Source organism: Apis laboriosa, unplaced genomic scaffold (assembly GCF_014066325.1).
Source record: "Apis laboriosa isolate Shangri-la unplaced genomic scaffold, ASM1406632v1 scaffold34_cov151, whole genome shotgun sequence".
Classification (NCBI taxonomy): domain Eukaryota; kingdom Metazoa; phylum Arthropoda; class Insecta; order Hymenoptera; family Apidae; genus Apis; species Apis laboriosa.
This window is the reverse complement of record NW_025222928.1, coordinates 493,377-519,075: the sequence shown is the minus strand read 5'-3', so window position 1 is coordinate 519,075 and position 25,699 is coordinate 493,377. Positions and strand designations below refer to the sequence as shown.

Below are 25,699 nucleotides of genomic sequence, written 5' to 3'. Positions count from 1 at the left end.
AATAATTATTCCAATCAATAATTTATTAAGTTACATCGAAACTCAAAATTTCAAATAAAAAGAAATTTATTCCAAATCGACTCGAAATTTTGCACTCGAAAAAATAAACCCTCCTTCTCAAAAATATATCAAGCAATTCCTCGATTTTCCTCCTAATTCAAATCAAAAATCGAAACTAGAAAAAGGCTATCTATCTCAAAAATTTTAATTGGAAAAAATACCCTTGATCTCGAAACAAAAGATTCGATCAAAACTTCTTTTTCACGCTATCGTATCAGTCGATAGGTCTTTCCACGAGTTTTCTCCAACCTTAGTAGAAAAACCTTTTAAACGATCTTACAGATGATTCCCAGCCCCTTAAAGTTCTCCCAAAACTTTCGAGACTTCTGCAAGTGCATTAACTTGAAGGCTGAGGGCTAAGATTTGTACATGTGTACATCCACCTCTAACTCCTCCCTTTGCTTGTGTATTACGATATTACGTACACAGAGATACGCGCAACACCCGCATAAGGAGGGATGAAAATACAAGAACTCTCGGCAGATATATTCAGACGCGGGGTGGTTAAGCAAATATGGGCTACATTGGATGCATAATCCACGTAAATTGCTGCTAACGCGTTGCAACACCTATCGTGTCGATGCTTGGTTGAGATGTTCTCGTACCTTTTGGATGTTACGCATTATACGTGGTTACTTTTTAGGAACCGTGTAGGAACGAGTGCCATTTTGGGTGATACCATCCTCGAGAGGAGTATCGTGAATCGCGGCAATTGTGCGACTTTCGAGAGCGTTGAGAGTGAGCGTTAAGATGTTTGGATAGGGGAGTTTATATACGAAGGGATTCCAGGATTTGGGCAAAGTAGTAGAATTTTTGAGAGAGGAGAGGAGGATTTTTTATGAAAAGAGTGTCTCCCCTTTGAAAATCTTTTTTGTGGAATTAATATTTTGCTTTTCTTTCCTTGTCTTTTCTTTCTTTCTTTTTTTCTTTTTTTTATGGAAATATAATTTTTTTGGAAGATGAAATATATCTTTGTATCTTAAAAGAAAAAAAATGTAGGGAAGATATTTTTTGTTTAGTGAACAAAAGAAGATTTTTAAGAAGAAAGAAAGAAATTTTTTGAACAAAGGAATATAGAAAGAAGAACAAAACTTTCTGAGATAGAGATTCTTCTTTTGTCAAAATAATTTGTTTAAAAAGAAGGAAGGAAACTCTCTTTTGAGAGAGTTTTTAAATAAATCTTTAAAACGAGTGTATCGTAATTAATCATCTGTACAAGTTGTCAATTCAATCATTAATTACGTCACCTTTAGTGAATCTTTTAAATTTAAGCGTTTATTTATTTATTATTTTTAAAATATTATTCTCAAATTCGTTCGAAACTAACGAGAATTGAAATTTTTCCATCCATGAATCGGTTTAATTTTATATTCCGCGCCGAATCCCCCAAATTTAACGACGTTTCACAGAGTTTAATTTTACAAAATTTCCAACTGTTTGAAAATTCAGGCGAATAGGGACAATTGGTCGATTCATTGAAATGCGCAAGAAGTGTGCCAAATCAATTTTATTCATCGCGTCAAGCACACTCGATTTGCCAGAAAGATGTAACGTGCATAGAAAGGCGAATTTAACCAATGTGAAATGTAACTACGAAACTCGTCGAGCTATCACGAAGTCGAATGCTTCTCTTTCCATCAATATTAACACGCGTCTCGCCAGAATCGAATTCCTTCGTAATTACTTGTTCCTGTGAAATAATTTCCCTATCTACAAGAACAACTACGGGATACAACGTTGGAAACTGGTATATCTTGGTGAATAGAATACATACCTACATAACTGCATGATGATACATAGAATTTATTATTAAGAAAAATTAGGAAAAATATTTTCGTATATATATTACTTGCGAAAAATGAATTAATATCGCAACAATAGACATTTTACTAGATTTATATTCGTCGAGAAGAAATTTATTCACTAATTGCACAAGAAAGAAATCTAAAATTTTTGCTAGTAATTATTACGTATTATTCTCAAAGATACTTAAATGCAAAATAATGAAATAATAAAACAAAACAATATCAAAGAAAAAAGGAAACACTCCTTAAATTCCTCACCAAATCCCCAAAATTTTCCGAAAACTCTCTCAGCTTTCAACAAATAATCTTCCCGAAAGACCGCTCTAACCTCAAAGAGGTGAAAAATTTCGTTGCGAGGATCAGACTGAAAAAGAGGAAAGAAAAAGAAGAAGAGAAAGAAAAAGAAAAAAGAAAGAGAAAAGAAAAGAAGACCGTATTCGAAACTCGGTGCGAACACAGAAAATGGATAAAGGTCCTTTTTTTTTCTTTTTTTTGGTAGAAAAAAACACGAATTATACAATGATTTTCCACAGATGCGTGAACCAGGCCGTTCTGGGTTTGATTGCAGGGCTTGTTTGCGAGAATTACCTTCCGCGAGCCATTGTTCGTCGGTGGACCTGGAAACACAACCGGCCTCGAGCGACTTCCGGTGAGGACCGGATTTAAGGGTTGCGTCCGGCATCTGGAAGCCAATGAACACCGTTATCGCTTCCCTCTCGCGCCACAAGGGGATGCTGCGAACGGTTTCGACGTTGGTGAGTACAATTGATTGAATTTTTTTCCGGATCTGAAAGAAATGTGTCGAAATTAATTGTGATGATACTTTCAATTAAATTATTAAATTATTAAATTTGAATAAATTTGAGTAAAGGGAGGAGAGAAGTGAATTTTGATTATTATTTCGTGTACTCGTATATTTGATCACTGTAATGATTGTGACAAATAAATGTAGAAGAAGAATTTGAAAATAATTTGAATTTTTAATTGTAGATGTATAGACATTTTGGGAGTAGAATAGAAACTTGATTATTTTTGTATTTATATTCGATGTGATGAAATAGAAAATGAATTTTGGAAATTGATTTAAAATTTTTTGTTTTATAATAAAAAAAAAAGGATAGAAGGATTTTTGTATGAAGTTTTAAGAAACTGAAACTTGTTATTATATTATTATACTTGATATATCAAGGAAAAAGTAAATTTTGAAAAAGAAAATTTCTCATTTTGAAGTGAATGTTAAAAGCAATGCTTGTTCTTTGTTGAAGAGAAACAAATTTACAGCTACAAGGGAAATCCGGGTTCTTCTCTAAACTTTTGTTCGAAACAGTAGCTTTTGTGCAATGAGATTTTAATTTTTTCTCTTTTTAAGAGTAAAGTAACACACTTTAATTACGTGTCACAAACATGAAAAATGCATGAAAACTCTGATCCAAAAATATCTGGTGGTTTATAAAAACTTGATCAAAAAAACGATAAAATAAACCCTTTTTTTCTCACACTTCAACTCACAAAAGTATTCAAAGATTCTTAACACAAGAAAAACCATTGGTCAAGACGAAAAACGTCGATTAAACTTTCCACGTTTTCTTATCTCGATTCGCGTCGAAACGGTGTGAGAGCCGGTCTATCGACTGTCAAATCTCCATTGAACCCCTTCAAGGAAATACGCGTAATCTCTTGAAAATGTAATCTCATAGAAGATAAGTTGTAAGAGCGTTTCTAGGTTTCCAAGAGGCCGATAAAGTTCGACCACCTCTCCTCTCCTCCACGTCTCTATCCTCGAACGAGGATAGTGCAGAATGCATCAAAGGATCAAATTCCTCGGGACCATTTTTTGGTCGTGGACCAGTGGTCCACTGGTTTAGATTCCTTGCAAACCTTGGAATGTGGGGTGTCGTTGAAAAACGAATCAAAGGGAGAGAGGATTCTTGAGGATGATATCAAAGCAAATCGTTTTCTCCATTCGTTTTGTGAACACTCTTGCTGTGGAAAATATTCTTTTATACTTCTTTTATACTTTATTTCTCGTGTGTCTAGTTGAAGAAACATGATTGGTGAATTTCTTATTGAAAATCTTAATCATTACTTATTCCAATTAATTGTTTTTATAAATATTTTAATAAAGATAACTATTATATATATTTTTATAAGATAATTATTTGAGAGAAACGTTTTATGGAAAATTTTATTATAATTTCTCTTCGTTTTAATATTGTATATCTATTATTAATTTTAATTTCTTAAGTTTTCGTTTGTAAGATTCAAGAGAGAGAATTAAGATTTTATTGAAGATTTTTATAGTATATTTTAGTAAATTTTTCTCTCTTTTTTTTATAAATATATTAAATATTTCGTATTCGGTAAAATTTTAACAAAATTCTCTCCGATATTTAATATTCTCTCGACACATTGGTCAGGAATCAATGATGTAACGTATAAAATATAAAACGTGACAAGATAAAATTACTTTATCATATTGATTCGCGGTCATTCGTAATTCGAGTAATAATCATAACGATAAAATACCACAATCCATAATTAGGAACGCTGAAGTTACATTTTGTTTGGATGAAAAGAGCCGCACGATATCGGGTGCTCGAATTAACCCCTATATCGGCGAACACACAACAGGTGTCATATGAATTTAGTTAGAAAATCCTCCAACGCACGCCGTATAGGATCCTCTGATTTAGTGGAAAATATATTCTTCCCTCGTTCATTTCTTTTTTTTCTTTTTTTTTTTTTTCCTAAATATCAATAGCAATTGAATTTTTGAAGAAAGCGAAAAAACGGGTATACATTTAGACGAATCATGAATTATAAAATATTCTTGTGAAATGAAACGAGTTGATTAATAAATAATTAAATAGAGATCCGATTAAACGCGAATCGATATGGACAATTTCTGATTGTGCAACACAATATTATTTCGATACTAAATTAGAGATACGATATTAACGAGTTTTAGAAGTAGTAGAGGTGGATTCAAAGTTGAGAGTATTGGGTTTCATTAGACTCGAAATCAACTGAATCATATCCCAAAGGTATTAAATTCTATGGAGCTCGAATCGATATATATTAAATCTTATTGCAGATCCAATTAAACGTTAAAATTCTTCTATATCTCGGAATCAGTGATATTTCTAAAATTCTACATTAATTATACTAACTATCCAAAATCAATAAATATAATTCTTTATAATTCTGTGAAACTTTACCATAGTATCAATGAATTTAAATTATTTGAATTGAAGAAACAAATAGGATCGTATTTTTCAAAACATATTTTAAATTAAAATAAAAAATGATATTGATAAAGTGATTTCAATTTATTTGTTTATTTATAATCTTAAACGAGGCTAGTTTGATTCATCAAACGAGTGTCTGACTAAATTGATTGAACTACTGATTCATATGATATATATTTTTATTCATATTTATTCACTCTCTATACTTTTATCATCAATTCTCTATTCATCTGATAAATTAAAATAAATTAAAATGTATCTCATTTTTAATTCATTTAAAAAATTCGATTGCTCCAAATTTAATTCATAAATCACGACAAACATCGAGGAATAAATGATCGAATTTCTTCGTTCGTTGGAGATCATTAATTAACGTAACATCGGAGAAAATCGCAGAGAATTCGTTTGAATGAAATTCCAATGCCAAGAATGTGTTTTCTGTTTCTTAATTAAGTTAACGACGAAAATCGAGAGAGAGAGAGAGAGAGAGAATCCAGAATCGAGGGAATGGTGATGTAAATCGAGAGCTACGCGTTAATTATCAAGTGTTAATCAATTATCCACCGCGGTATCGAGATTCCTTCGACAACGAGGGCCATAAATGACCTGTCACCGCCATCGTTTTTATCACGTGTGATATGAGCCTGAATTATACGAGAGTACATCGTCATGAGAGAATAATTAATTGATGATTATCGTATCTGCTCTGTTAGAGGCAAAGACTGAATATTTAATTCTATTCTCTTTGCACGCTCTGCCTAGATATACTTGGTTATTTTTGATAATAATTTAATTGTGATATTTTGTATTAGAATAGATTTATATAATTTATATCGTCAAATTAAAAGAATCTACAATGATTTTATTTTTTTCAGTGATTAATGGAATTCGAAATTGATTTTTTTTTAAATAGTACAATTATTGTAATCAAACGAAACACTTTTATATTTAGAATCGATGATAATATTAATTTTATACAATATTTGTTTGTTTTGTTGTTTGTTTTTTTGTCAATCACGTAAAATAACAGATTATATTATTTCGAATAATATAAAATCGAATGATCTATAATTAATACATTCATCCTTCTCTGCATAATAGAAATTTCAACATAACAATAAGAAATGTAACGAAGAAATTCAGCGAAGAAAAACAAGATTTTCTAGAATGAAAATGAAACGAGCGCCATTTAAGATGGTAAATCAGAGTTTGTAAAAATATATAAAAAAAAACTTGTCGTCATGGAAACGACCAAAGATCGATAATATAGTAAAAATATAAAGTTCCAATACGATATTTCAATCCCATAAAGATGATCTTCTGTTCACGAAAGAACAAAAGTTTCTTTGATATAAACTTCATTTCCTTGATCGAATTGCCTACACACCGAAATATAATTCAAGAAATGATAAAGGGGAACGATTCGATAGATAACAATGAATGAGTTAGACGATTTTTAGGGATAAGTAGAAAGATGAGGAATCGAGATTATTCGGTCGAGAAACGATAGAAATCGTGCAAATCGAAGTTTCCCAATTTACGAGGCGTTATTCTCGTTTTCACCCTCTTTTTTCGTTCATTTTTCCTTCTCTCTTTCTTTTTCTCTTCTTGCCTCCATCCTTGAGAAAACTCCTTATGCATTAGTAAGTATAAACGAATGAAGTTCGAAACGTAAACGCAATAAGTTATCGTGGAGAATGGAAGAAATACTCGTGAAATTTTAAACGGTGAGAGTAGATAAAAGAAACGAAGAATAAGGAAATAGTTTCGTAGAATTTCATTCTGAAATTTCTGATACACCAGTCTGTATATGATTCTGTTTCGATTTATTTATCTGAACGAGAAACTGGAATCTGAATGGAGAACGGTTCATCAGTTATATGATATGGTTTGTTTTGTTTCGTTTTTAATCCGAGGATGATTAAACAAAAGGGGTAACAGATAGAAAAATTGCAACATAGAAAAGTTGCAACATCTGTGGTATGGTTTTGGTACAAAAAAAAAGATGAAAAAAGATAAAAAAAGATAAAAAAAAAAGATAGAAAAAGGATCGTATCCATTTTCAATAGATATCTATCTATTAATTTGATATGGCTTTGCACAGAAAGATTGAAAAATTTTAGAAACATATCCATTTTCAATAGATGTATATCTATCGATTTAGAATATATCTGATTTGATAGAAAAGAAAAAAATTTCAGTTATTCGGAATAAATATTTGAAAAATTTTGTTCTTTGGTTGATGGTCGATAAAAATTTAGTATCTAATATTAGAATATAAAATCTAATAAAAAAAAAATTCCAATCATTTTTTAAAAAATGTATAAATAATAGTGAATTGATAGATTTATTTCTTTCTTTTTTTTTAATATTAGTTTTCACATCCAACGATTAAAAAATAGAAAGGAAAAAATTCATGAAAGGAAATCTTCATCAAAGGACTTTTTTTAACGTTGATAACAATTCAATACATAAAAACGAAATGCTTAAAATATTTTTAAAGGACAAACGAAAATTCGACATTGTTAAATGCGAGATATTTATTCGGGAAAAATAACTCTCTCTTCCGAAAAACGTTCCCTTCATTATGGCGACCGCTTTTTCCTTGTAGTACCGTTACGTATTCATCGAGGCAACTCGTTTCTTTGACAAAGAAATTCCCCTCTTCACTGCAATTTTTCGAATGTATACCTTTTACCGTTTTCATGGTATCGCATCATTGATCTCGAGTCACCGAGTTTGAGAAGTTCCTCCGAACAATTCCTCTTTCCCCTCCCCCTTTTCTTCAGGAAATCCTCGACGTGAAAGTACCTAGATGTTATTAAACAAACTTGTAACCGAGATAAAAAAAAATTCTTTTAGGAGAGAGAAAGAGAGAGAGAGAGAGAAAATAAAAGTAACTCAAATCATCGTATCCTAGATAACTGAATAGGAAAAAATTCATGATAATATAAATCTAATTTGCTTTGAGAGATAACAAGAGAGATAACAATAAACGAACTAAAATCTAAAATGAAAATAAACACATAGCATTAACGAACATGGAAATTCTTTGGCAATCTTCGTACGTGATCTGTATACTATTGAATCAATAAATGAATCATGTATCTATATTAATAAAAAATGAATAGTACTTTTCTCAAAATTTTCAACAATTCCAGAAAACATCGTATCTATCTTTTCTATTTTCAAATTAATTTAATATCTACATATTAAATATCAAAAAAAAAAAAAAGAACAACGATATCATTTATCGAAGAAAAAATAAAACAATCAATATTATGTAACAAACGAAGAAAAGACATAGAACCAGAACGAAATTTTCCTCCACGCCATCTATACCGTTTTGTCATTTCCGTTATCGATAGTTACGAATACCACGCATTCACCATCAGAAGAACAAAAGAGAAAACTCGTCGAGGAAGTTGTCAGTTCCCGTTATTAAGCGGAAAGAACAAAAGGGAAACGGGGAGAAAGAGTAAAGTCTATCGAAGAATTCTCGGTCGATCTCGATTTAAACCAGATTCACGAGGGATTCGCGTGAGTTGACGACCCGATATAAAGAATGGAGCAGGAAGTAGCCTTCGAAAGACGGTTCGAGGACCGCGGCTCTCTTTCTCTCTCTCTCTCTCTCTCTCGTTCGGTTCATATCGATCCCGCCATCTTAAGGTGGAACGAATTGAAGAGGAGACAACTTTAAGACCAGAAACGTAACTTTAATTCCTGGAAAATCGGAGATTATTTCGAGAAACACGTAGAAATGGAATATATATAACTTTAACTTGTTGTTGCAGATCACGTGGATTTAGAAAATTTTCAATTTCGAAAAAGATCGTTCCTCGTGAGGATTCTCTAAGTAATTTCAATATGGCAAGTATAAAGCATCGAACTTTACAATTGCCTATAAAATTTCTTCTTCAATTATTCCTCACATCGAATTTCAACAAACAAAGGTCCTACATTTTGCGTTCACCTCCATAAAATATTCCATGCGTTCCCATATTCGCGCTTTATTTATTCATATCTAAATTGCGTCACTCGACTCGAGGGAACAGAAGCGCAACAAACGCGTCCACGATTAATATACCACGTCGATATTTCTCCGCTCGAGAAATCGACAACCGCGTAGTGGCGATCGATTTTCTCGAAAGTCTTCGCGACCCAATCCCAAGTCTCCCGATAGGGAAAAGAAAACAAAAGAGAAGGAGAACAGGGGAAGAGGAGGAAAAGGGGAAAAAAGATGGAAAAAGAAAAACGCTTTTCATTCGTCTGAAATTTCCGATAGAGTCGAACGAGCGCGGCGGAAGATAATTTCGCAGACATCTCACCGGTTTCCGGCTCCTCACCGGCGTCGATACGCGCGGAACGAAGAGAGCAGAAAAGGAGAGCCTCCGTATTTTCGTCAAATATTTACACCGACGATACTGTCGGTCGACTGTCGGATACACGAAGCCGAAGACCAGAACCCCTCCTTCCTCCATCTCCCCCCTCCCGATATTTTTCGATCGCGCGTAATAATGCAGGCCGAGGCCGCATCCACGTCGATTTTTATCGAAAGATTTCTCGCTGTACGTGATTCCATACGTTTGTCGTATCATCCACGTTGACAGAGCTGATCGCGTGCTCCATTGATCCGTCTGATTTATTGTCGTTTCAGAGGAATGCACGGCGGACAGATGCAGCAAGGTACCATGTTCCCATGGCGGGAAATGCTTGACTACCGGAGGCGACACGGCTGTATGTCTCTGCCCCCTCGGATACACCGGCGACCTGTGCGAGACCAGGGTCGATTTGCAGGTAAATGTTAATTGGAAAATGTTATTAAATGATGCGTTAAAGGATTGGACGATGCATGGGATATTTTATCCCGAGATAAATATAAAATTAAAATAACGGTAGAAATTTACAAGAAATCTGTCAGCATTAACGAAAGTTCGAAATCGGTTGATGAACACGTTGATATATTAAATGAACTTTTAAGAAGTAATCGATAGATTCGTACAAAGATATCAAGATTCTCGATTTAAATCGTCATCTATATATATTTTACTGTGTCCTCGACAATTAAGGACAAAAGTAATTAAATTACCCACTTTAAAATTAGGTTATTTAAAATTGTTTCCATTTCTTATCAAAATGTTCATAAAATCAATATTCCAATTTTTCTCGTGCCATGCATATATAATTGTATATAATGTAGGAATGAATATCAGTTTCTACGTAAACCATTTTACTTATGACGCATTTTGACAAATAAATCCCTCACCATAATAAAAAATTATCTATGCCGTTGAAATTTTCTCTTATCTGAATTCCTTTATTAACAATGAAAATTTCTTTAATATATATGGTTTTCCAAAAGAAGAAAAGTTTCAATAGAAATCTGCACAAAAAAGAGTAAAGAATACATTTGAAACTTCTTGGATTCACTTTCGACATGAAAATTCCCGCAGTTTATTGAATTAAATTAAATAATCCAATATCATTTTATCAAAATTTTCCCAATTTTTTAAATCGATTTATCTTCTCTCAGAATGTCGAAAAAAGAAATCGAATCCGAAAATTGTTTAACCATGGGAATTACCATTTTTCAAGAACGCCAGTAACAGTATCGCGAGATATCAAACGAGGTAGCATTGAGTGAAATTACAGTGTCGTAAATTTCAATGGTAACTCGTTTCCCTTCTCGTATGTCGAAGCCACCAACGATTAACTGTTACGGGCCGCGATTTCAAATACGGCTGAAACGCTACCGATTAATTAAATCTTGGCCAGGCTCACGCTCCCGTGCCCCGTAAACTTTGCATTTAATCCTTTATCGTGGCGCGAACCTGCGGTCACGTCGTCCGCGTGCTTTTGAAGTAACCGCCGATAACCTCTCTCTCAAAAAATTCCATTGAAACGCGTGGAATAAAATGGGAAATGGTAATCGAGATTTCAGTTTGATTTTCGTACGCTATTTTGTTTATACTTGATTATTCATCGGCCGTATCGTTCCTTTGTTCGTTCCTCGTCATAATTAATATAATTTCTACGGGAATTCTTTTATGGAGTTGATTATAAAGCAAAATTATGGAGACTGAAACGGTAAATTTAAAAAAAAAAATGTGATTTATACAAGCGACAACAACAGAAGAGATAATTATACTCGTTTGTATTATTTATTGTGAGAGTTCATTACGATAAAAATATTCTGTGCGTTTGATAATTTATAGTTTTCTATTAAACGTACAACAATCGAATTGATAAGATTCTTTTCATGATTTATTAATCGTTTTAATCTTGCCATTTCATTAAATTATAATAATCACGATAGAAAAAAAAGTAAACCAAATATCTTGAAAAAATATCATATGCGATAATAAAAGAGGGTTTAATCGCATCGGAATATATTCCTAAGTACGATCAATGAAAATCTCTCTTGGAGAGATCGTCTCTAAAATACGAGGAACGATTATGTAAAACCGTGAAAGAGACCGTGGAAATCGCGTTGGTATCGGCCTCGATAGTAAATCGTGTGCAAAGTATCACGGTTAATTACATCTTGCACGGAATACCAAGGCTTGGAACAGCCTGCTGCTCGATTTCAAGCGGATTAAAATCGAAACGACGAGATCCAGGATATTTTCTACCGAATTAAACGGAAACGCGTTCTTTTTTTCTTTTCTTTTTTTTTTTTTTTTTTCCTTCGCTGGAATCGAAATTTTCGACAGAAATTTTCCTCCCTTGTTTCCTCTTTTTTCCCCCCTCTCTCCCCGTTTTTTCCACCCCTTGTTCCTTTATGGTCGCCGTTTCCACGCTGAAAAGTTGGAAAGGGAACCGAGAATAATACCGATCAATTTGTCCTCTCGTCCGCAGACTGCCACTTTGCGTGTGCACACACGTGTGCATCGAAATACACGTAGGATTATACGTACGAGCCCGGGTATATACGTATCCGCGTGTATCGATTATAACAATGGCGGAAGCATTAAAGCGGGTCCGTAAACGCGTCGAGTTGCATCTGATAAAATTACTATCGGGTTGTCGGTTGCTATTACTTCCGAAACACTTGAGCAGTAATTTTAGCATCAACAGATGAATAAAATTGGATATTAGTTTCATTTTGTTCTGTCTGTATTTTATTTATCGAGAATTTATTTTTTATCTAGTAGTTTCTTTGATAATTGAGGAGAGTCTTAAAAGAGTTAAGAAAATAAAAAAATGTATGAACAACGAAGTTGATTTATTAAATCTAAAAATACTGTGGAATATTAATTTCACAGTAGAGAGAATTTTAAAAATTAATCATTCGTTTAAACGCCACTGATTTGTTCTATTTATCTCACAGTGGCTGTCTGATTATAATGAAAGTGTTTTACTGTGGTCGATTTATTCTATTTATATGGACATGAGTAGAATTGATTATATGGCTATATTCTAATAATTTATCGTGATTATTTATCGATTGAACGAAAATTTAATCATTATTTAATATTTTATATTTTTCTATTTATTCTGATTCTTTTTATCGACTATCTAATGTCACGAATATTTTCTTAAAAGTTTCATCTTTAATTCTTTTTATTTTATCCTATATTTTTTCGTTGTTTCACTCGCTATTCACCATCATAAATCATAAAAATTTCGCTTATCTCTATCTTTATTCTCATTTTTGTGTTCCTTCTTCAACGAGCATCGTGAAAGATAAGGAAATTTCCGGTTTTGACAACGTAGTTGTTAAAGGAAAACAGAATTCGCTTTTTAAAATATATAATAGCGAATATTTTACTACGAAAATATATCAATTGTAAAATGTCAAGTATAAAATATTGTGGATAATTTTCTATAAATTATAATTTTCTCAAACTTAATTAATCAATATCATCCATTAAATTTTGTTACTTTGTAATCAATCAATTATTAAACAACATGAAATTCGTTATAATTGAATGTTAACTAAATTACAAATTGAACGTTAACAAAGTGTGTAATGGACATATCACAACTTCATTTATACCCATTATTCATACGTTTCTTTCATAAAATTCTATTAAACTTGAAGAAAATAAATTCAAAAAGTAACGAACATTTATATTCGCATAAAATAAACTTTCTTTCTCTCTCTCTCTATTAATTATATTTTTAACTTTTAAATAATATTAAACAATATTTCATCATAAACAATCAAGATCAAATTCCACACATCCCTGTATAACTCCACATTTCATATACAGTTTTACACGAATTCTCATATTCCATCATATTCCTCCATAATCTCTCCACCATTCATTCTCACAATTAATCCACGTAAGAGAAAAAAATCTAGGAAAAAAAATTTCATCTCTCCTTACACCCACAATCGTGCATCCCTGGTAAGCGAATTTTTCTTTTTATCGACGTCTTCATCCCTCCCCAAGAAGAAGGTAAATTTCACGGGAGCCCGTGAACATCTCTTCGTGTTCCCTGGTCTCGTTATAACGGCGTGTTCAGGTTCCATTTCTTCAAGTCCGTGGCAACGCAATGTGTGGGCGCGCCGATGGGATTTACGCGGGTGTGTAACGACTGTGCAACGTTTAATTTACTGTATCCTACACGGTGAACCTTCTTCCTGTTCGGTAACCACGTCATTTCGAAAATTGACACGGAGAGATAACGGGGAAAATAACGATTGGGGGCCCGGACCGATGGGAAATAACATCGTCGGTTGACTTCGATACTTGGAAGCCTCGATTTTTCCCGTCCATCGAACGATTTGCACGTTGTTTTTCCTCACCTCATGATAGAGAAAACGATAGAGGTTAATCCGAAAAATGAAAATTTTCTTTGGAAAATGACTTTTTAAAGAAAGATGATCGTTTAAGAAAGGAAGTAGAAAAATTTAGGTGGGTTCAAAGTTCATTGAGTAATTGTTTGGATTTTAAGTTTCTTGAAATGTCAAAAAAATCTTTTTTTCCTTTTGTAAATAAATTTTTGTTTGGATAAATATTTATTTGTTCAAAAGCATTATAATAAATAAATTTTAAAATCTGACTTGCGAAATCATAATTGTTGAAAAATCTCTTCTGGCGTTGAGTAATAAATAAATTTAACTTGAAATTAATTTTGTTCATTTTTAAATTTTGTTCGATTTTGTGATATATGACAGCCTATTTAAAAAGATTATTCTTGGATAAATGAATTACTAAATTTAAATAGTGGCAAGTCAAATAACGTGCCAACTCGATTTTCTCAGCTAACAAGTTAACGAAATTACCTGTTGCAGTCTGTTCATAGTCAATTAACTGTTACTTAATCTTCATCTCCATTTAAGTCTATCTTGTCCTTTATCTCTTCCTCTATATTCTTCTTATCTAGTATCTCATTATTAACACGTAAATATACATCACGTATACTTCTCTTCACAAATTATATAACACTTGCTTTCTAAAATAAATTTCAAAATTCACAAACTTCTTATATTTTATCATTAAACTTTCATTCATTAATGCAAATAATAAATTCATAACTCTTAAGAAAACTTATCACATTAGCTCACTTAAACGTATAATCAAGCTTTTCAAAAGATGATCATATCATTTAATTTTTTTTAGCACAATACACATTATGCTTGTAGCGTTAATTTCTAAATTTCTTCACAGATTTATATCATTGTAATCGTTATAATTAAGAAATTAAAACACTCGGAGATAAACGAAGCTTGGCAAAGAACAAAGGGTCGAGCGGTCATTTTCTTAGCCATTTACATTTCTTTTTTCCCTTCCATTTACAAGAAAAACAACGATTCTCTCTGAAAGGATCAGATTCTTGGGGAAAGATTTCCTCCTAGGGTTGAAAGTCCGTGAAATAACCATTGCGAATGAATTGTCCGGTTACAGGTACCTTCGTTCAATGGATCCTCTTATCTGCGTTACCCTGGATTGGCCGACACGTCGCTATCCTGGCTGGAATTGGCTGTCACGTTGAAACCAACTGTCGCAGATGGAGTTATACTTTACAATGGCCATCACAGCGACGCCACCGGCGATTTCATCGCGTTGTACTTGTCGTCCGGCCATGTTCAGTTTACCTTTGACCTGGGAACAGGGCCAGCCAGTTTGAGGTAAGCTCTCCGAAGAGTGAAATCTTATTCCAACGTTCGCATACGAACCTTAATTCGAATCCGAATTTCATTTATTTCACTCGAGTGAAATTTTTTACGAAAATTTAAGTTGGATTGAACTTTCCGATTGATTGAATTAATTTCGTGAATGTAAACTTGATTTCTTATTATATATTTTGGCGAGGAAAATTGTTGATGGATTAATTTTTTTTTAATTATTATGCGGATGGAATTGTTGGTTGAAACAAGGTCTGTCACAAAACCAATGAATAATAAAGCCAGACGATTAAACTGTTGCGTTTCAGCTTGAAAACAAAAAAATGCAACAGTTGTGTACGGGCTTTGTGATATATTGAAGCAATTAATAAAAACACAATACACGCGTCAATAAAAATGTTAACGGGGGAAACATCCACGTGATTTACGAAGTTCAATAGAAAGAATCAGCCCTTTATATTATTGTTTATCTTTTTCTATTCGGGAAAAATGGATTCAGAATTCTGACAAATGATTATACTGTATATACGAACATGTAGATACATAGATACATATAGATACACACCTTACATATGTACAAACCTTTCCTTTCAATTTCCTGCACGATTCCTTTCAATCCTAACCGTGTCTAATTGAATCGTTTTCATGCTTGCCCCTCATCGAACGTTTTCAACGGATGAACGGATATTGTAATTTTATCGGGGACTGGTGCACGAGGTGAAAAAGGGAAGTGGGTCGACCAGTTATGGATGCCTCGTTCCCGCTTGATTGGATGGGGAAGCGTGTTTTAATTTGTTGAAGGCGGTGGCTTGATTTGTGGTTGAAGTAGTGGCGAGTTAATAGACTTTCCAGGAAATAAATTTAGGTCTTTTTTTCCTTCTATTACGTTAAACATATTCAATAATTTTTTTTTGTAATTAGTTATTGAAATTATTAAACTTCTGATTATCATTTTCTTATTCTATCTGATGATAATCTTGTTCTATTTGTCTAATTTATTCGTTTAATTTATTCTATTAATTTGTTCATAACATTATTCTACTTACTTGGCTATTTTATTGTCTTATTGTTTGTTTCATTATTTATTTGTCCATTATTCATGTGAGGAAGCACATGTACTAGCTACAGTATTTGTTTTTAATACTTGAAAATTAAAAACAATCAGTATGATATTGTTTGAGAAAAATATTAGTAATTAACAAGCTGTTTTATTTATACTCTTTATTCTTCTTGTGAAAAAATAAGATATATCATTTATATCCAAACTATTTTTCACGAATAATTACTTTCTTCGTTATTTCTTACACCTGGAATAAAACCATTATTTATTTCCATCCATTTTCAACCGACTTTCAACGCAATTAAAATATTCAAGGTTCCGTTCCCCCATTTCTCTTAATCTCCTCCAGTTCCTCGATTCGAATCTATCTTTCGAATAATCCAGTGTGACCAATCAAAGTCGATCGAGGAGCCACGAGTAAAAGGAAAACTTGAAAAAGAAAAATAAGGGAAAAATAAATAAAATATTATACGTACATGATTATTTTCCTCGTTCGTATATCGCGCAACGATCGAATGATTATCTTGTCGCTTGTAACGTAGTTATATAACGAATTTATGCGCAATGAGATCGATTAACCAAGCTCGATGTTGGTGTCGAAAGAATCGACCGATCGTTTAATCCGTCCCATCGTCGGCTAACGATGTATCGATGTCGATCGGCCTCATCGCGAATTAAACCTCTGAATATTCATGCTGGAAAATCAGTGCTCGCAAACACGCCCCTCCATGGATCAGAGATTCTAATCAGGTCCCGGTTAGCTTATCATTTTTGTTGTTTCCGTTAACCTGGAATTAACTCTCTTACCCTGGTGGAAAATCCTTAGGCGAGATCAGGAGGATTGAATTGGAGATGATTTAGAATATTCTCTTACTGGATCGATATTTCTACGTGGCCATAAGAGGGTTCAAAGGAGGATAATTATAAAACGATTTAATTTTGGATTTGTATAATGTCTTGTATTCTGAAAAAAAAAGTTTTTATTTTAGAATGAAGAAAATACATATACGTGATTCTTTCAATACCATAATGGAGAACTTTGTGTATCTCGAAAATAAGGGTGGGATAGAAAATATTCCAGGTTTTAATTAATTTTATTAAAAAATATACATAATGTAAAATATTCATATACTGAAATTTCATTAAAAATTGAACTGTCATAACGATTTCGAACGCGAACGCGCGTACATCGTACAAACACAATGGACAGCTTTCATTTTGCAAGCATTTCGACAATTAAATTATAATATATAATAACAGAACGTTGTTTCTCGTCGATACAATGGCGATGGATATGGAAATTCGAGATTCTACCCGACGGAAAAATATTTCCCCCGTTAATTAATCCCGATTCATTTAACCGAATACATGGCTCGGCCATGTGTTTTTACATTGATTCGCGAAAATCAAACATCATTCTGTTTCACGGAGGCAAGCGGACGAGTGTTTACCTGCTTTATGAAACCGATCGATAAATAATTTTTTTTTTTTTTTTTATTTTCTTTTTTTTATTTGCTGTCGACAACGTTTCGTCTCGACGAAATAATATCCGTAGGCAAACTTCATTTGTTGTGGCCAAGCTGGATAAATCTTGACGCCGTTATTTCTTTACTACTTTATAATATACGTCCAAAATCCTCTCTCTCTCTCGATATTAATCAGCCATCGATATTAATCAATCGGATACAAAATTTGGTTTTTTTCTTTACCAATTTGCAAAATTGTTCAGAGACGGCATTTATTTAATGTATATATATATATATAAAATAGAAATTATGATCGATGATGTTTACGAGTTGCGAGAACTTTTTATTTTTAACGACACACGCAAACATATTTCGATCGGATTAATTGGCAAACATAAATATTCAACGACAAATATAAATATTATTAATTATACGGTGCAAAATGGCGCTAATGCAACAAGCTGCTTCAATGTTACTCCGAAAATTAGCTTCACCCGTGAATTTTGCTTATAAATGATCAGATTTCTTCACGTGTTACACGTTACGATAATATTACATTAATAAACCATAGAATTTACTGCACGATTAATTTATCGTGTTAATGTTAACTCGTATTATTTACTTGAAATCTTGAAGTCTTGAATAGTGAGATTTTTTTCGAATATTAATTGAATAAACGTATTAATTAATTATCAAATTCGATGACAATTTATATTATTGAAATTTTGTATCAATAATGTTATAATAATGCAAATTATTATAATATCAGCTTTATAATTAGCTATCTTAATCTAATGGCGAACGGCTCGTTATTCATCATCAATTGCCCCAAATTAATTCTCATTAAATCTCTTTTGCCATTGCGCAAAATTGTTAAATAATACGTTTATAACGAAAGCATCAACAATGATTATAATTCACAAATCTGTCACAATATTATTCTCGAAAGAAGCGTAAGAAACTCATCGATCACACCCTCTTCAAATCCCCGATATTCATGAGTACGCTGCTCTTCCGCCCATTAAGAGGCTACGCAACATTTCGATTCTTTCCTTGAGAAAGAAAGTTTCCCTGCCTTTGGCTCGTGAGACCGATTTAATACGCGACTTTTCCACCCTTCACGATCCTTGATGTACCCTTCAACCATCGAAATATCATCCGTGAGCAAACTTCATTCCCATTCACGACGTTTGATCGGAATTACGGCGGCCATTCTGACTGGTTTTTCTTCCCTCTCCCTCCGCTAAAGATTCTTCTACAGTCGCGTCACATTTTCATCATAGCGAAATGTTGGTTTTTTCCTTTCTAAGTAGCACAAAATCCTTCCTCTTTTTCTATTGGGGATTCTTGGATCACGAGAAGGGAGGGATTTTAGTTAATATCGGGAAGTCGATCGCATCGCATCAAAGGCCATCTATATAATATCTTAGTCTCTAGAAAATTAATAATCCATATGTAATCTAACCACGAATATCATTCATCAATCAGATCCTATTTTATTTATATTTATTCCTTTTACATTCTACATCACGCATAGTTTCCAATTTTTTTTATTAACAAATTGATTATTGCCACCAATCATCCTCCTTTCCTATTAAAAATTGTATTCTCGAATAATCTAATAGTATTGAACATTGACAAAGTCAAGTCAATATACATGCACAATTCGTAATACGTATACGTTAGCAAGCAACAAAAGGAAAAATTCTATATCGAAAGACACGTTTCATTCCATGTTACCATACCATGTTAATGGAATTCAAACGATTCACAATTGCAGAAGCGAGAATCCTGTTCGTCTTGGAGAGTGGGTGGAGGTTCGAGTGTCGAGAACCGGACGTTTGGCCTCGCTCGAAGTCGAGGACGACCCCCCGCAGGAAATCCTAGCGCCAGGCGCTTTCACACAACTGTCGTTGCCGTTAAATCTTTACTTGGGCGGCGCGCCATCCACTGACATGTATTCCCCGAAGATGAAAACGACCGCCAGTTTCGTGGGATGCGTTCAGACGGTCATTTTGAATCGTCGCGAGGTAAGAAACTTTGCCGGCACGCGCTCTTATAAGGGCAAAAGGCCTTCCAAGATGATGGGGCGATGCATTTAGAAAATTGGAATTCTGCGGGAGTAATAAATGTTATTAGATAAGGAGCAGGCTAGGAGGATGTGAAGTATTACGAAATATCTTGATCATTATGGAACGTTTCTCGTAAAAATAATGAATTTTTTTTTTTTTTTTTCTGTTAGGTTCTCGCGCACCAACTTTGCCATCGTGTTTTGCCATTAAAAATAATGGAAATACGGCACGTTAATAAAGGTTAAAAGCTCTATTAAGTCACATCATGCAAGATATACGTTGTTCCTCGCTCCCATTTATTTATTAATTTATTTCCCCGTTTCTTCTTCCATCTTTTTTTTTTTTCCTTTCCTCCTAACTAAAATGAGAAATCACTATTCCTCTTCTCTCACACCTTTTTCCTTTTTTATCATCCTTTTTTCTCCATTTTTATCACTCTTTTCCTCTTCTCTATAATATCTCTCTCTCTCTCCCTCTTTCTCTCTCTCTTTTTGCTTCCCATATTGATCATCCTATCTACCTTTTTTATCTAACCTTTTTTCTCTAGTTTCTCATATATCTTCTTTATCTCTTCCTTACCGCTCTCCTTTCCATCTTTATCGAACACTTCTTCCTCTTTCTCCTCGTTTTTTCTTTTAATTGATTTTCCTGCAAAATTTAAATAAGCAATATTCTACTCCATACGAATGTACACATTATGCACTTACCTCTCTCCCTCGGCAATTCGGAGGAGAATTAAATCGAGGCTTGTGACGCAGCTTGCTCTTTCATTACATTCGTCTGCTCGCGTTTATCACGCAAGAATTATCGTCGGCTCATAAATTCACGAATATATTTTACGTCCATGTTAGCACGTAACCTGAAACTGTATATTCAACCTGAACCAAATTGTTCTAAAATGGATAATTGGATTAAATTAAGATATATTTTAAATGGATTTTCTGGATTATTATGGAATTAGAATATAAATAGTTAAACAATCTTGGTATAAATGAGAAATGCAATTAGATATCATGGACGTTGTTTAGGAAGTAGCATAGTCAGAAATTGTATAGGATAAGTGGCGTGGAAGAGAGTTTGATCACTGGATTGGTCAGTAAAACAGGTCAATGCTGATGCAGCAAGGAAATAGTATGGTCTCTCTGAGTAGGCAAGTGGTATAAGCTAGAAATTGGTCAGGAAAGTAGAATAGAATGGACAAGTAGTACAATAGTGCTGAGTGTATAGCTATAGAATAAGTAGTATAGGTCTACGTATACAATCATTGCGCAAGTTGTATAAGTCCTAAGTGTACAGCCATTGGAGTTAGTAATATAGGTCTACGTTCGTAACCATTAAGCGAGTATAGGTCTGTGTGTATGATTTCGATTCTTTTCTATCGATTGAATTTCTAAAGCTTTTAAAATCTTAAAAGGAAAATTGGTTATTACCAAACGACATTCGTGTTTAAAATAGGGATTTACATATTTTTTTAAATTTTTAACGAAACTTAATATGTTCCATGTTACTTTCAACGTACCTCTTTCACCAAGAGTAAGAGAATTAAAAATCATATAATCGTAATTTTGAAACGAGACAGAATACTTTTTCAAATCTCAAATAGTTTAAAAATTTATAACGCTTCCTGTATCCTTTTCATTTCTACATCAACCATCTAGTAGTCATCATTATGATCTGAAATCATAAATTATTAATTATTATTATTTCAATCATAAATTATCATTAATTTATTAATCATAAATTATTTATAAATTTCGTTCAATTTATGAAATTCTTATAATTCTTATAACAATTATAATAATATAATTAATCTTATAATTGAAAAGAAATAACTTGAATAAAAATTTACTCGTTATTATAACTTAAATACTTCATTTTATATCTTTATACATTTCCATTTTACTCACATATACTTCATGTTGTAAATTTCATCAGAAATAACCAAAGAAATAAAGCTCTATACAAATGTTCTATACATATTGGATAAATAGTACAGGTCTACGTATAAGATCGTTACCAATATAGATAATACAAATCCATAGATTCTCTAGACTTTTCGAGATCGTCATTATTCCCACAGGTTTGGTCGATCGTGGTTGCGGCCGAACTGCGGTTCGTCCACGTTCGGGGGATCATTCCTCGTGACAAGCTGTCGCGGCCGTGTTAATCGTCATTAACAAAGCGATTACGTTTGCACAGATCGGAATCCTGGCCGAGGCTTTGGGCGGGGTGAACGTGGGCAATTGCGGGCACGCGTGCGAGGCGAGACCGTGCGGAGACGCGGAGTGCCGTCCTCTTCGGGACCGATTCACGTGTCGTTGTCGACCTGGCATGCCGCATCCCTGTCCAGCGCCGGACGACAACACGATTTTGGACAGCTCACCCTCGAAACCGAACGCTGCCACGCGGTTCGAGAGATCCGTGCCCAGTTTCTCGGGCAGCGAGAGCTATCTCCACTACAACGACGCGGACACGATGAAGAGGTGAGATGGGAATGGGAAGATGGAATGTAAAATTTCCAAATTTTTTTCAGAGTAAAAGAAACTAGTGTAAAGGAAATTGAAGTTAAATCGTTGAGATATATATATATATATAAGAGTCATTAAACATTTTTAACATTATTAATTGTGCGTTGATAAAATTTTATTTTTGAAACTTTAGTATGAAACGTTATTGAAGATGAATAAAAACTTGATCAAAAATCTTAAACTAATTATCTCAACGATATAACAATATATTTTATTTATTTTAATCAAAATTTACGTACAAATCAAGGAGAAATCCCTCCAAAATACAGTCTTCGTTTCAATCCTGATTAATCCACGAAGAAGCTCCTTCGGAATCTCTTTCTTTCTATATTCCCCTGAGAGAAATATTCGTATCCTTCTTAACGCGAAAAAAAAATTATCCTGTCTGTTACAGGATAATAAGCTACAGGGTGGACATCAATATGAGATTCAGGGCGAGCAGCAGTAGCGGGCTGCTGCTTTGGAGCGGGCGGCAAGCGGATCCGCAAGAGCAAAGGGACGAGAACGACGATTTTCTAGCCCTCGGATTGGATCGTGGCTATTTGACTTTAGCTTACAATCTTGGCTCGGGCGAGGCTGTTCTGCGGTACAATTTGACGAGACTGGACGATGATCTATGGCATCGGGTCCGAGCAGTGAGGTAACAACCTTTACAAAGTTTCTCATCCGTGTATCGTTTGTTTTTTTTTTTTTTTTTTGTACAACGAAAACTTTTTAATCGAGTTCCAATGTTTTTGATGAAATCGATCGATGTTCCTTCCAGGAACGAACAGTGGGCGTCGCTTGTCGTCGACAGCGGTACAGGCGTTTCCGCGTCGTCGCCTGGACAGCTCAGACAGTTGAACACTGACACGGGTCTTTACGTCGGTAAGTGAAGCATTTAAATCGATAAAAAATAATTATTTGATCTTCTCTCATTTTTCTGACGTGATTGGTGATTGATTTCTACTTGTTTGAACGTGATTGGTTTGTTCTATTTGTTTAACCATCATTGGATCGATATTGTACTTGTTTATGATCGAATCTATTTTATTTGTCTTATCATCATTGATTTGTTAACTCGTGCTATTTGATTAGTCATGATTATTGTATTTATTTTATCTTAATTGATTGTGTTAATTGTTGAATTATTGGTTTGCAATGCTGCCTGTTTGATTATAATCGAGTTATACTACTTATTTGCTCATGGTTTGCCTAGATAGATATTTGTGGTACTTTCAAGATAATTTGAAGTATTGCTTTTTTGCGAATTTATTAGTAAAATAAACTGTAAAAGATAACATTTCAGTTTTTTTATTTCTTTAAAGTATTTTTCTTTCTTTTTTTTTTTTCTTCGTAATTCATATTCTATCAATTCTTTTTAATAAATCTCTTCTTACAATCTGTTTGCTTTAAACTGTCTTTGTAACTTGAAATCTATCTTTTGAAAAATTGTCGAATATTTCAGAATATTTGGAAAGTTGTAAAAAATGTTTTTCGAATATTTCGGTTTGAAAATCATCAAGTATCAAAGATTAACTACTCGTAAATTTCAACACCGTCAACTTATACATCCAGCTTTAGCTGTCCTTGAGTTATTACTGAAATTACCAAGTGGGTCATCCTCGAGAGCGCGTTACGAATTCTCGGCAACTTCCGCTAAGCTGTTGAACTCATAAAGAAACAGCTTGATACATCGCTGTACTCTCAGAAAATTTATAGAGGCGTATTCTAATTCATCAAATACGCTGTATTTACAACGTTCCATCAACTTAATGATCAAACATACAAAATCTTTCAAAATTACTCTCAACTCCCTAAATTCATTGCTTCAATTATTCTTTCCCTTAAATTATTTTTTAAAACTTCAAAATCAAAATTTAAATCTTTTACAGTTTCTTTTTTCAATTTTAGCCATTTTATTTCAATATGAACAACACGAATCGCATGAAATTTTACAGAAAAAAAGAATTTTCCCTTTGTTTCGAACGGAGTAATAAAAATTGTCAGCCTTGGAAAAAGAGAAACTATAATTATATTCGCAAATAATTTCCATTTGATTCCACTTTCTTCATATTTTTCTGAAAAATAACAATTTTTGGTAATGTTTTTAACAGGTGGCGCGCCGGATATCGTGAGGACAACGGGAGGAAGATACGCAAAGGGTATCGTGGGATGCATCAGCGATCTGGTCCTGGACTCGGACTTTTCCGTGGCGTTGTCGTCACCGGGACAGGCTACCAACACGCACTCGTGCATCCCCTGAAAGACATCCGTGCCGTCCGACGTTAGATGGTCAGGTCCTCGTGGACCAGCGCTTAGGATATGAAAATGCATCACGATGAATAAAAGCTGGCCAAGCCAGAGAAGGTCGACGTCCACGTTGCCCAGCGTTTAAGGCTGAACCGCGGCTGCCTTGATACGCCTTGAACGCTGATCACGTCTACGCGTGTACGATTTATACACACCGATCACACGGATTCATCATTTTTGTACAGACATTCATCAACGACTAATTAAAATTCTCCCCTCCAAAGGGAATGATAAAAGTAAAAAGAAAAAAAAAAGAAAAAGAAATGAAAAAAAAAAATATATATATATATATAAAAAAAAAGGAAAAGGCTAAGGAAAATACAAAAGCAAAAAAAAAAACAAGGAAAAGGTGAATGAATGAGAAAGACTATATCGTCGCGTCAGACCGTCGAATAATAAATAGACAGCTTACTGTAAATATTAAACGAAAGGAAATCTATCAGTCGCCTCACGATGATATTTCCATTCCGGTGACAACTTCCTGTCTGCACAAACACACCCTCGTGTCTCGTGGACTACTCGATCTCGGGACGATATCGAGAGCTTATATATTATTCGATTATTAAAAAGAAAAGAAAAGAAAAGAAAAAAAATAGAACGTTTCTAGCTTTTCCTATTCCCCGTGGTGTTGCGTTTCGATGAAATTTCGAGCGCAAATCGATCCAAAACGCGAATCGAACGATGTTGAGATACATTGTCACGATCTGAGTTCCTGAGAATCGTCGTTCCTATCGCGCGTTGGACGGAAGTTGTTACGTAAGGAACGTGTGTCTAGTCACAGAGCCACGGACTATCTCCGGCCGGATTAAGAACTCGATGTAGAGCTCGTCTCGAAGACGACGCTTTATGGCCTAATAAGATTAAAAGTAAAGAAGTAAAGGAGAAGAAGGATAAGGAGAAGAAAAAAAGAGAGAGAGAGAGCATAACCCCTCAAAAGCGTCAATTTCTATTAAGCTCTCCGACCGGATGCCACGCGAAATCTTTGAATTGCGAGGCATTGCCACACAGTTTCGATCCCAGCAGATAGGAAAATATGAATTGAGATTACAATGTAATTCAAAAATAAAAAAAAAAAAAAAAAAAAAAAAAA

The 25,699-nt window shown here is 33.8% G+C and overlaps 1 protein-coding gene across 2 annotated transcripts in view; it reads left to right on the top strand.

Annotated features, from left to right (window-relative positions):
- Nucleotides 1-25,699, top strand: part of LOC122715063 (pikachurin-like) — a 189,036-nt gene extending 163,337 nt beyond the window's left edge. For both annotated transcript variants that reach the window (XM_043936974.1, XM_043936976.1), the window contains exons 8-15: nucleotides 2,434-2,620; nucleotides 9,771-9,910; nucleotides 14,971-15,194; nucleotides 19,498-19,747; nucleotides 21,989-22,272; nucleotides 22,712-22,957; nucleotides 23,081-23,184; nucleotides 24,414-25,699. In XM_043936974.1, coding sequence (XP_043792909.1) covers nucleotides 2,434-2,620; nucleotides 9,771-9,910; nucleotides 14,971-15,194; nucleotides 19,498-19,747; nucleotides 21,989-22,272; nucleotides 22,712-22,957; nucleotides 23,081-23,184; nucleotides 24,414-24,562 — 1,584 coding nt within the window. In that variant the 3' untranslated portion in view covers nucleotides 24,563-25,699. The remainder of the gene's footprint in view (nucleotides 1-2,433; nucleotides 2,621-9,770; nucleotides 9,911-14,970; nucleotides 15,195-19,497; nucleotides 19,748-21,988; nucleotides 22,273-22,711; nucleotides 22,958-23,080; nucleotides 23,185-24,413) is intronic.